A 13,594-nucleotide genomic window follows, 5' to 3' on the forward strand; every position below is an offset into this window, starting at 1 on the left:
GTATTAATTTATTACATAGTTGATGCTTTCATCCAAAAAGTCTTTCTGTTCCTTACAGTTTTTACAGGTGGGAATTTTTGCCAGGATTCAGGGTATGTATCACTCTTAATAGTGCTACAACAATAGTCACATTACAACACACACTGCAGTACAACAATAGTCAATGTCCTCAAATGCTTTGCTAACCCGAAGCAGACCTCACATTTGTGATAAAGAATCCTCAAAGTCTTAGGAAGGGTTAAAGTTGGAGAAATGTTCCATCTTAATTTTTCAAGCAGCAAAAAACTCAAGTGAAACATTAAAAGGCTTTGTCTTCCAAATTGTACAGTTCCGTCATTGCATTTTATGGATTCCTGTAGGAAAATTGACACTGTGGTAGCGTACAGTGTTGAGACGTTTGCTTTATTTACAGACTACAGAAAAGGGGTCTTAACTACAAAACTCAGAGGAGCAAATGAGCACTGAATCGGTTAATAAAAATCAATACAATCCATCCAACCTATTTAGGATCTGTCCATTATATCAAATAATATATATAAAGGAATTTCACATATTATATAAGTATGTAGATCAGAAACTTTAATAGTTTACTCACAGTGGCCAGTTTATACTTCTAAGTTAATGTATGAGTTGGAATGCATATTTAGAGTTGTCTTAAGGTATGTTTCAAATGTCTGAATTATTAAAATTATTATATTTCTAGTTTTTGTACTGGATTATAGTGCCAGAGAACAGGATAACATAGGCCCATAGAATGAAATTAAAAGGACTGACTGTATTTTCAAAATGAACCGCAATAGTTACCACAGGACATTAACAGGATTTCTAGCTAATAAGGCAGACCATCAAGAAAAAGAACATCCTGCCTTCAGCTCTGAAAAAGCCATTTCAGATAGGCTTTTAAATGGCTTACACCTTGATGTGATTTACCTCATCAGGTACATCTGCTTGAACGCAGAAAGCGGGCGAAAGGCTCAGAGTGTGCTTTAAGGCAGCCAGTTGAGTGGAGGAGGGTCCCATACAGCCAACAGCCACAACCCTTTTACATTTCAGATTGTTGAAGTAACCATCGATTTTGCCAACTACTTTTTCTGCAGTGGAAGTGCAGGGCCGATTTACATGATACTCACGTTCGCATTGAGTCCGGTCGTGGTAGAAGCCCCTGCCACAGGCCTGGACACACCGTCTGTTTCTCTGTAAACGGGATCGTCTGTTGGAAGTGCACTCAAAACTGTTGTTGCAGGTGCCGCATGAGTCCCAGTAGGCTGTTCAAAGGGTTCACAAAGCAAGGTCAGTACGCATGATGACTAAACACCCATCATTCACACACAGACACACACACACACACACACACACAAAAACACACACACACACACACACACACACACACATGCACAGTGGAGCAACAGCAGTGGCATGCGCCCTCAATAAGCCTAAAGCTTTTAAAAGCTTATAAACTAACAGCTAACTACCGCTGCCCTTGTGTTCCAAATGTTTCTGCTTTTTCATAATTACTTTAAACCATACCTAATCCTCCTATGTCATTATCCGTTTAGGGACATGGTCTAGGTGTGTTGTGCTATTTTTTCACTGAGTTTGCCAGCAAAAAAAACCACATTAACTCTGAAAAGGAAGCATAAATCCTGCACAATAACATACTATAGCTGTGCTTTAACTACATTATGCATTCCACTCATTCTTAAAGGTCATATGATTGTGACTGAAGCGATGACTTAATCCTTCTGTTATCTGTATGGCAAGTCCTATACATTGAAATTCAAGAAATGCCCCCAGTCCTTGCTGTGAATCATTAGTAGTGACAGTGTTCCACACAGAAGCACTCACTATTGATTTTAGACTTAAGAGCAGACACCCTCTACAAAAAGGGGGCAAAAAAGGGGGTGAAAAAGGGGGTGAAAAAGGGGGCTATAAAGCTTTCCCTCTGTTGGAAGCCAACCCATACATGGAAAACCACACAGGTGATTTTTAGATAGATGGACTTCTTCATCAGTCCTCCATGGGCCAAAACCAACCTACATGTCTCCAACAGGTAGATTTGCGGCATCTAAATACTTGCACTGCGGCACATTACATTTCGTAGCTGGTTTATGCTCCAAACTGTCTGCGCTAAAAGTGATAGATTTGCTTACGGTTGGAAATGCAGTAGAAATTAATCAGAAAGCAATACCACGTTATGTGGGCCCGGTAATCCATCACTAGCTGCGAACTAAACGGAGGCACACCTGTACATGCCCTGCCATTTCGGCAGAAGCCTGGGGGGCAGATCCGTTGGCAGCGTCGATAGTGCAGCATGGCGTGGGGGTCCGCACAGTGGTCACAGTGGCCTGTGGTCCAGGAACAGGTCAAACAGTTAGGATGACAGCGAACTACAACCCAGGTGACATGAAATACACACTCAGGACACATAACGAAAACGGAGGTTTCATAGAAACATCATGCAAGAAACAGATTTAAAGATAATAATAACAGAAATTAGAAACACAAGTAAGAAAAAAATACCTGCAGTGTTGGTACTTCTGATACAACCATTGCAGCTGAGAATATTATTTTGCCTGAAATAAATTACTAAAAGCAGATGCTTCAGTGTGTCAAGCTGATTAATCATCTTAGCAAAAGAAAGTATAAAAGCATTTAGAAAGCTGGCAGTTTGCGGGTAGTAAATACAAATCAGAGTATCCCAGCCAGAATAACTGCAAAACCTACAAGGATTAGCAAATCTTCAGAATAGCTCTTTTCGGTTACAACAGTATCAAGAAACAATATTTTGCTTGCACTACAAATACTTTTCTGCCTCCTCACATATTCCGTAGTACATGCTGTATGTAAGTGTGTAGGACAAGATGGGAGAAAGTTCCCTGACCAGTGCCATCCAATCAATGGCCTCCCAGGTATTCACTGACCCCCATTACTGGAGCTATCAGACTATGAAGGGCCAAAGTGCCCTGGACATCGGACGGCAATTACGGGCGGTAATTGCGGCAGTAACACAACATGACAGAGCTGAGTGAGTTCAGCGGCGCCTAGGGCCAAGAGCGGCATAGGTGCCTTCGTTCGATTATTCCTCTGATGTGCAGAGACCCAACGTCATGCTGTCATCCCTGTTGGTGATTCGTACGTTAAAACCCATTCACAGTGGCCTGAGTTTTTTTTTTTTTTTTGTTTTCTACTGAGAACTGTCTTGGCATTCTTTTAGCTACTGTATTTGAAAGAGAAAATAAAAGCAGTGCACTGTCATTGTTCACCCCAGGGTAACCTCAGGCAAGGTTGAGGGATTAAATTGAGACACAGAGCCACTTCAGACTATGGCCTATGACAAATTAAGGAGTTCTGCTATCACATAAAAAAATGGTAATAATGCAGTCTGCAGTTCTGCATTATGGACAAGGACTAAATATATAAAGCATCTTGTACAACTCATGGAATCACCTTTCAGGGAAACAAATTAGAGAGAATAGAGACATGACTAATAGCAGAATCATGCAAAATGAAGCGCCGTGAAAGAAAAAAAATGGAATTTGAAAACAAGGCTTTAACTAGCTAATGCATATATGACATAACATACCCTCTGTACTCAAAAGTAACATTTATGTCATATTGCTCAACAAAAAGCCGATTAATTGCTTTGTCTAAACAGATGAAGAGTAAAATCATTTTAAATCTCAACTTTCAATAGAAGCGCTATGACTCTCTGCAGTCAGTGTGAAGAAACACTAAAGAAAGACCTGTAAAATGAAGACTAACATAACTGTGATTTACACCAAACTATCCTGGTCATTAGTGAAATGGAGCAGTGTGTCTATTCCGCTGTGCTGATTCCTATATTACTCTGTAGTTCTGTATAAATTGGCTTACCCTTGTGGCGCGCAGGGCAACACTTCCCCTCCACAGATGAGGCCAAAGGGCAGGTGGGAAAGGAAAGGTGGTAGCAAGTCACCCTGGAATCCAGACACTCACATTGGTGGCAGGGGCCCTCCCACCACTCCTCCATGTTCTAAACATTCAGAGGAAATACACACACACACTGTCTTAAACCACTGGGCCCAAGCAGGGTCGCAGTAAGCCAGAGCCCAACCCGGCAGCACAGGGCACAAGGCTTGATGGGGAGGGGACACCAGTCCATCAACAGGCACCCTAAGTGGGACTCAAACCCCAGATCCACCACAGAGCAGGCCCTGGCCAAACCCACTGTGCCACTGCACCACTATTCCCCCCATTCATAGGAAATACCTAGTCAATAATGGGGAAGTAGGCAATTTCTGCAAACGATTACTCTGACGACTTCCAGAGGAAGTCCTAAGAAGGTCCTTACGGCTGTTATCATTAACAAGATACTTAACCTGAACAACTCTAGTGAAAATAGCCACTTCGAGGAAATTGTACCTGTACAGCACTTGGGATTAAATTACTGACTTAGCAAAATAACCCTTACAAGTGGCCAACACTGATATGTTGGAGAAAATCCTTGATTTCCAGGCATCTACCCTACCAGGATAGGAACATAATCAAAACTCTGTATTTAAAAACCCTGGCTTTTCATAAATTCAGTAGTTGTCTTGAGAACCGAGGTGCGCCATCTAAGTGTTTCTGTAGGACCCATAACCAGTGCAGATTGTGTGAACAAAACATAAACTAATAAAACAGAATTGCTCCTTACCGTGCACTGAAAATGCTATCGGGTAATTTCCTGTCAGGCTTATTACATCTGTGTTGTCCTTTCACTTACAGCATAAGATTAACGAAAGGTTTGAAGGCAAATGAATAGAGAAATCTCAGCTGACACAGGCAGTAGGTGTGGGAAAAAACACTTGGCTATGTTCCTCTGTGGGTTGGCCCTGCATGTTAAATCTCTCTTCACACATATGTATTCCCAGATTGTTCCAGTACCGAGCTCGACAGCCGTCAGATGGGATTAAAGGCAATGAACGCTTGAGAAGGAGCTGATGAGATTCGTCAAAGCTGGAGGTAACAGCAGGAGGCAGTGAGGTGTTAGCACTTCATGAGCAGCCCTGAATCAGGAGTCAGCTGCTGTCCTCTGCTTTAATAGACATGAACAAGGGCAACCTGCTGAGGGTTCCACCAGGGGGAAAGATGCAAACGTGGTTTCTCCCTTTTCAAAGGACTGGAAAAAAAAGCGTCTCATCAGCGGTTAAAGCTGGCTGTTGAAACAAAATTCATTAATCATATCATCATAGAATAAATTAAGAATGAGCAGGGAAAAAATCCATGGCAACAAGAAAAATTCATACTAAGCAGACATTCCCTTCCTTTACGTAATGATTGGACAATAGACTGCAGAAAAGAGAAGAGGGGAATGGTAAAAGCTTGTTTGTCCTCTCTGTGCAGAGAAGAAGGTGAAAACAACCAACACCATCAACATGGGGGGGCTTCTAAAATGTCCTACACCTTGTGTTTCCCTCCACCTCCAGCTGTGAGCAAAGGGGTTTCAGTTATGTTTGTGTGACAATAAAAATGTATTAATACAAATGAGAACTGTAGTTCTTGCTTTCATCAAAGAACAGAAGTGCTGTAAAGCTGCAATTTTAAGATATGTGGTTAAGTTATAGCAGGAAATTAGCCAACATGCCCTCCCATCTCTTTGCTGGAGATCTATGACACTTCTGAGATGCATTCACTCTCTGGCCTAATTCGTCCCATGTATCTATTCCCAGGTAGCCCACACACCCTCCTACTTTTAACTAGTACAATGTGTATACATTGGTCTATTAAAACAGCCAAAAGGCCTGGTGCCCCAGTTCTGAAAACAAAAAATCAATGCATGATAATGTTTTGTTTACTTCCTACCTTTCTGACTTGTTGTCTGTGCACACACGCAGTGTGTGTGGACCGGCATTCCGGATAGCACTTCCTTGGCAGGTGAACAGTTTCTTCTCCCTGGTGAAGGTTGAATTTGCTGTGTTACTTTCAAAGACGGCTTAAATGATTCAGCAGAAAGTAACGAAAAACATTCACGGCAGATCTAAATTCTATTGAAATAGCTAAAGGCAATGTACACAATGATTTTTTTTTTTTGAACATTTATTAATTTAGCAGTCACTTTTCCAAGAGAAAGTTACAATGAATACTATGCAGCATTTAGCTCACATGTCTTTCTTTCAAGGTGACTTACAGTGCTAGACATACATACATTATGGGTAATTCAGAGTCACCCATTCATCTGTTTGAAATATATATCTTTAAACTATAGAAGGAAATCCATGCAAACTCCACACAGATTGAATAGGGACTGAACCCACATCCTTTCACACCATTCAGGTACCATGTGACAACAGAAGTACTTGCTCTGCCATTATGCAGTATTATCTATATGACCTGTATTTTATCTGATTGGCCTGTATAATGTATTATTATCTGTTACCTGCTGTTTTAACTTTGATATCAAGCTGTAAAGGTTGAACTGGAAAACACCTAAGAATTCAACACAGCGTTAAGGAACACCCACATAACTGGAGACCCTTTAGATAATCTGATGTGACTGAAGAGTTACAATTACACTGTGATCAATGCAAATGAGGTCATAATGACACTATCAATAAGAAAACGCCAATATTAATTTGAGGAAAGAACACGTTGAGCTTACTCAAATTTAGGGGCAAACAAAAACACAGATCAGATTTTGATATTTATCCTGAGAGTAACCATTTTAAAATACATGCATTTCCTGGACTGCTTTTAAAAATCCCTTAATACTGTAGATTTATTCCCTATTATGCATATGTTTGTTATCCACATTTCCCTTATCCATTCATCAAATATTAATGAGATGTTTTTTTTTATTCATAGCAACAGTTTTTGTTATGCAATCCAGGAAGAGGCATCTGACCTTAGGGTTATGGTTAGGGTTGTGTGAGACGTGACAGAAAAAAGTTGCACCAGGCTGCTGTAATAGATTCAGAACTTGATGGGTCATGCATAGGTGTGCTTAGTTTCATACTGGCTTTCAAAGCATGTTCACTGTGGAAATTTTTTGTGTGCTCTCATATGTACTACAGTTTTTTGTGCTTAAGCTTATGTACAAAAAAACTTGGAGAAAGCAAAAAGCTGGCAACCTAAGAGAACTGCTTGAAACTACTGCTTAAGGTGCTAAAGCAGATTGAATGAAAAATACAAAGACATATCTCTTGCTTCAGTTGAGTTCAAAATCTACAGTGCACACAATGTATGGATCTGGGTGGGGGATTTTTCGCTGATCTTTGACTGGCTTTATGATAAGAATTCTTTCCATTTAAATAAAAAAAATAACTTCACCTGTTATCCATATTTCTGCAACATGTGCTGTTTTTAAGAACGAACTGAGTACAAATAACACACACACACACACACACACACACACACACACACACATTTTCAGAACCGCTTGTCCCATACGGGGTCACGGGGAACCGGAGCCTAACCCAGCAACTCAGGGCGCAAGGCTGGAGGGGGAGGGGACACACCCAGGACGGGACGCCAGTCCGTCACAAGGCACCCCAAGCGGGACTTGAACCCCAGACCCACCGAAGAGCAGGACTGTGGTCCAACCCACTGTGCCACTGCACCCCCTTACAAATAACACAATAAGTGTATTTTATAGGTTTAAATCCTTTTACAAACACCATACAGCCTGAACTTCAACAAATTTTTTTTAAAAATGCCTTAACATCAAGAATACCTCTTGTTAAAATACATACAGAAGGAAACTATTCTAAATCAAATTACTGTAATAGTCATCACAGTCTCCACTGCTTTCTTGGAGCTCTCAATAGGCACAATTTGTTTTTCTAATGTGCTCAGTAGTGATTATGCTTGCACACTACAGGTTGCCTGGCACTGTTTAAGAGGAATTAGGGCTGTAGGAAGAGCGGCACATATGTGCCTACTGGCAGCCAGCAATCGGAAGAGGTGTGTTTCTAGACAGTATTCATGCAGCTTATATCTCCCCTGACCGTTTGTAGGTTGCAGTGAGCAGGAGACTTGGCAGCCTGATTTGACTGAACAATTGACCTTTACAGACTGTCTATTCCCACCTTCAACAACTGAAGTAAAGACAAGTGCATCCCGTGAAAGGAAGAGCATGGTCTAGGTTATTCAGTGTGTTCTTTAGTAAAATATTTTGGCATTCTAATCATTATATGCATGTGCTCCCTTGCAATCAAGAGGAGGCAGCCAATTCAGGCCCCCATCCAGAGCCAGCCTACCTGTGGGCACTCCAGATTGACTCTCTTGGCCTCCTGGCACAGCACTCGCCCAACCATACAGGTGCAGAATTGGCAACCATTGCTGTTCCACACCTCGCCATGGTAACGCATCACTGAGCCCTGGATGCATGGCACTTTGGAGGAAGTATTTTGCAAACCCTGGCCCACATGCCTGTCCACGGTCTGGTTCTGGAAGGAGAAACACAGGGCACACAACTGTATAAACCTGAAATAGTAGTGTAACTGTGGTTATATTACAGTTGAATATCTAGAATCTTTGTGCAATGGTAGGAGACACAAAGCCCTTCCTGGATTCCAAACATGTACAATAAATATGTACAGTAAAACACAGCCTACTTTGGGTGAAAATCTGCTTTATCAATCCTGTAAGAACTGGTGGACTAACTAGTCATCACCCACCTTACTGTCAGCGCTAGGGAGGCTGATCCATGTCTGACAGATCACTTGACCTTTATCACACATGCAGGTGATGTTGTCGTTCCCCTGCCACTGTTCTCCATGCTATAGGGCACAACGATGGGGACATCAGTGAGAATAGGTAAACATCTCTATGGAGAGGGGCATGGCTTTTCTGTTACTTCCAAAGCACCATACAGATGACAAATATATTACAGAAGTGGGAAGATAATAACTTTTTCCCATGTCTACACTACAGGATATGAATGGTGTTTGTTCCAGTTGAGGTCTTAATTATTTCTCCCCTGATTATAATTTCGATTGAATACACAGCAATAGTCAGTTCATGTTGTTAAACTGAATTCTAATATTTACATTTATGCATCTGGCAGCTGTTTTTCTCCAAAGAAACATACAGCTAGGAATAAGGGGTTATCAACAGTTGGCTTTCAAGAGCCTTCACAAATCCTGGGAGAAATTCTGCAGTTCTGAGGGAGGGAAGGTGCTCATTCCCCAACAGAGGGCCAAGACTAAAAATCAGCCTTTGATTCTAGACCCCTCATGAGTTTTTAAGCCTTTAATTTCAGCATTGGCAAGTAGCATAGTGGTTAGATTTGTTCCCTGAAGGTTGCAGGTTCAAATCCCCACCTATAACTTTAGTAACCTTGATCAAAGTGCCTATGTTACATCATTCCAGTAAAAATGATCCTGCTGTATTAGCAGTTAAATCATTGTAAATAGCTTAACACTGCAAGTCACTCTGGGGAAAAGCATTAGCTGAATGTAAAACATATCACTTTTATTTGTGAAATTAAAACAGGACAGAATACAAGTTTCATATACAGCTGTCACGCGGAACACAGGGAACCGGGACAGCTGAACCCAAGTGTTTGTCTGAAGTTGAGGGAAGAGGCAAGTTCTCAAAACCAGGGACAGGCGAAGGGTCGGTCGATCGGCGAACAGGACAGGAATGAGGATCCATGGGCGTGGTCAGAAAACGAAGCAAGGAGTCAAAAAACCGGAGATCGTGAACAGAGAATAGAGCAAGTGTGTGTGCGAAGTAACGCAAGGAAGGGCGGTTGTCCCAAACGAGATTCTGCAACAGTACGGGAGCTGAAGAGGGTCTTTATAGGGTAAGCATACCCAGGAGCTAGAGCAGAGTCAGGTGTTGTCACGTGTGTTGTGGGCGTGGACATGACAACAGTAGATTTCGAAATGGTAGAGAAGATTGATGGTATTCATAGCTCAGGCTGTCGATCCTGATGTCCAGGTGTTCACCGAACTTGGCATTTAGATTGCAAACGTTTCACCACCAGTCGAGGTTTGCAATCTAAATTCCAATCTCAGCGAACACCTGGACAGTATGTCTATCAAACTTTCATAACATCTGCTGTCTTCTTGCCATTTTCCCACAGTTGCATTTAATTGTATATTGTTAATTAATTGTGTATTCCTTTGTTACTTTTTACAATTGCCAGTTGTAAATAAATTGTATTGCACTTGACCTTACATTAAATATGTTAAGCTTTTGTGTAGCAACCTTTTTGGATGCTAGGGTGCAATATAGAAATAAACTGATCATAAGTGATATTGCATCTATATCTACAGTATTCATTTAGCAGACACTTTTCTCCAAAGTGACTTCCAATGAATACTATGTGGTATCAACCCACACCTTATTCACCAAGGTGACTTACACTGCTAGATACACTACTTACAATGGGTCACTCATCAATTCACCTGTGAAACACACTCTCTCTGTCCCTCACACACTATGGGGGAACCTGAACAGCATGTCTTTGGACTGTGGGAGGAAACCAGAGCAAACCCATGTAGACACAGGGAGAACATGCAAACTCCACCCAGACTGAGCAGGGATCAAACCCATGCCATTTCACTCCATCCAGGATCTGTAAGATGTAAAATGCTACTTGCTGTATCACCAATTCATTTAGTAATCTTAATTTGAAGATAATAATAATTTAAGCAGCAAAATGTTTTAAAATAAGAAACACGTTTACTTTAGGACACACTTATCCCTCAATCTGAATTAATTGGAAATAGAGTAGCAAGTCAACAAATCAGCCTAATCAACCTGAACTAAAAGCAACGTACCTTCCCGCCAGTGAGAACCAGGGCTGCCTCTCAGTTAGATGACTACAACAGCTGTGTTGTGGAAAGAAAGATGATTCCAAAGTCTATCTGACAATTATTTGCATATTGCTAGAGGACGTTATCATGTAGCAGCAGGTGAAATCTGTTCTGTAACCACTTTTATAAGAAACTAAACAAGTCTGTGTTTCAACTGGCAGCACTGTGCATTAGAATACTAATCGCTCATCTTGCTTTAATTACAGTTTTAACGGATTCACCTATGAAGAAAGAGTTCACCTGTGATAGGAAGGAGCTCCCTTTATATGACTAATGAAATCTCAAAGGGACCAAATGCTGATCACAATATAAAAAGAGAGGAAGGTCAAGGCTGAGACCTGTAGCAGAGGTTTAACGGTGGTCAGAGCTGCTGCCTTTAGACTTGAAGGTCCCAGGTGTAAATCTCACCTCTTGCTGTAGTACATTTACATTTACGAGACACTTTTCTTCAAAGCGATGTACATTTCAGAGAAAACACACACACACACACACACACACACACACCTGAAACCACTTGTCCCATACAGGGTCGTGGGGAGCCGGAGCCTAACCCGACAACACAGGGCAAAGGGCTGGAGGGGGAGGGGACACACCCAGGACGAGATGCCAGTCCGCCGCAAGGCACCCCAAGCAGGATTCAAACCCCAGACACACCAGAGAGCAGGACCCGAGCCAACCCGCTGCGCCACTGCACCCCCCAGAGAAAATACAATTTGTACATTACATTAGGAGAATGAGACATAGTTGCAGACATGCGATTCTTAAGTAAACTTAGTTTGTTTCATTCCACTTTATGCACCGTGTCACGTCCCCCGCTTCCACACAACAAGTGACACCTGCGGCTGATCAAGGGATGGGAGTATAAAGGGCGGCTCTGGACGCAACAGTTGCCTTACCTGACAATTGCGTTAGAACCTGTTTTCTTTGACCCCCTCTGTGTTCCCAGTTTGCCGGTCTGTTTGCCTCCTCGTCTTTGTCTCCCCGGCTTCCCCGACTCACAGCTTGTTTCTTGGATTTCGTCTTTTGGATTCTCCTTGTAACTACGCTTGAGCCTCGGTGACCCTTTTGCCTGTTTTCTGACCACGCGATTGAACTGCCCTTAAATAAACCACCCTGAGCACTGCGATTGGGTCCGACGCCTCTCTTCCGTGTGGGAAACCATGACACGCCGATGCTCATCCCACGAGTAGATGCATAAAACTCAGGATAAATGATTCCTTATAACCTTCCTACATGTTTTTTTTAGTACCATTGTGCAAGATTATTACCCTAAATTGCTCTAGCGAAAATTACCCAGCTGTATAAATGGGTAAATAACTGTAAGTTGCCTTGGAGAAAATTGTCAGGCGAACGTGAATTAGGTCCACTCATTTACATATTTTTTTTTATTTACATATACTGTTCAGGTGCCTGGCAGACAATATTGTTCAAAGCAGCTTGGTGCATGTAGTTTGACTTGTGACTTTTATCTATTTATAAAAGTGTTCAAGATTAAGCCATGTTCAAGGGTATAGGTAGGTCATGTGTCCAGGACCATGACCACTATGTTAACATCTCACACAGACCCCCTCCCCTCCCATCAGAGCAGTTTCTGGTGCCTTATGGGGCAGAGCAGGCCATTGTGGTGCCTGCCATTAGTTTTTGCAGGAGCAGCCGGTTTTGCTCATTGGGTTTGGCTTGCTGACAATAAAAAATAGCGCAGTGAGACAGCCCACGGTAGTTTTTGGATGTAACAAGTGTTTTTCTCTACTTCCCAAATACCTTGAAAGCATCAGGCGTTGCCACCTCCTTAGAGAGAGCTACACTTTGCTGAGGAGAGCAAAGCACCAAAGTATTTCTCTAATCCAAGTTTTAGGCAAGGTTACCTTGTACTCCCTTCCAGCCATTTGACAGGTACTTGGCACACAGAGAGGGCAGCATGCTCCAGGATGGATCTCCAAGTTCTTATGCTGCATTGATGAACACAAATTTTCAAAATAGAACAGCGGTGAGGAAAAAAAATACTTACATTCAGCACAACGTGATGGTTGGTGTAAAATACATGGAAAGAGTTATATTTTGTGGTCCAGACATTTTGGCTAAACCAGGATTTAAAATAAGTATTCCAGTAGAACTACAAAAGCATTTCATTTCTCTGTTGTAGAATTTTAAAAAATAAAAATGAAAAAAACCTGTCAACGTGAATTTTTACTATTCTCTATCATAAAATAAATGCACGTGGGAATGTTCTGAAACTCTCTAGACCTGAAGGTCAAGACTATTGCAGCGATGGATGTCAATCTGGCAAAACATCAAAACATCTGATGAAAATCACTGGAAAATCACTTATAGATTGTCCACAAGCATAATGCATTAGGCCTTTAAATGCTCTCTGATTTTTTTTTTACTTGGTCTTTCATTGACTAGAATGTGCGTGTAAGAAGGCCGGTATAGAGTGTTCATAACGGCACACTGTAGAAATCAGCACTGACCGGCTGGCAGGAGATGGGCTGGCACTCAACAGTGAAGCACCGGACTGCTCCTGTGGTGCACGCACATTTGGTGCAGATGGTGGGTCTCCACACCTCGCCATTCATGTACTCCTGAGTTCCTACAAAGCACGATCCTGCAGGGAAACAATGTGTGTGTGGGAGGCGTGATGTGCAGGGGGAGGAGCGTAAGGATCGGAAATCATGAATAAGTAATGGTGAGGGATTGGAGCGATCTCCGGGGCGTCAGCCAGGGACCTCCCTTTTGTTGTTATTCCATTATCCCAGAATCCCTTTGAGAGAGCTGTGCTGAAAAAATCCCAGCCCTTCTTTGCAGGCCAA

At 42.1% G+C, this 13,594-nt stretch overlaps 1 protein-coding gene across 1 annotated transcript; it reads right to left on the reverse strand.

Annotated features, from left to right (window-relative positions):
• Positions 1-909: 909 nt before the first annotated feature.
• LOC108925003 (extracellular matrix protein FRAS1-like) lies at positions 910-13,360 on the reverse strand. Its single transcript, XM_029253077.1, has 8 exons — positions 13,256-13,360; positions 12,650-12,733; positions 8,637-8,738; positions 8,217-8,405; positions 5,824-5,913; positions 3,874-4,012; positions 2,244-2,345; positions 910-1,265 (listed from the first exon to the last, which is right to left on the reverse strand). Exons 1-8 carry the CDS (start codon positions 13,358-13,360, stop codon positions 910-912), a joined length of 1,167 nt encoding a protein of 388 aa, XP_029108910.1.
• Positions 13,361-13,594: the final 234 nt, after the last annotated feature.

The sequence above is a fragment of the Scleropages formosus genome, chromosome 6 (genome assembly GCF_900964775.1).
Source record: "Scleropages formosus chromosome 6, fSclFor1.1, whole genome shotgun sequence".
In the NCBI taxonomy this organism is placed as follows: Eukaryota; Metazoa; Chordata; class Actinopteri; order Osteoglossiformes; family Osteoglossidae; genus Scleropages; species Scleropages formosus.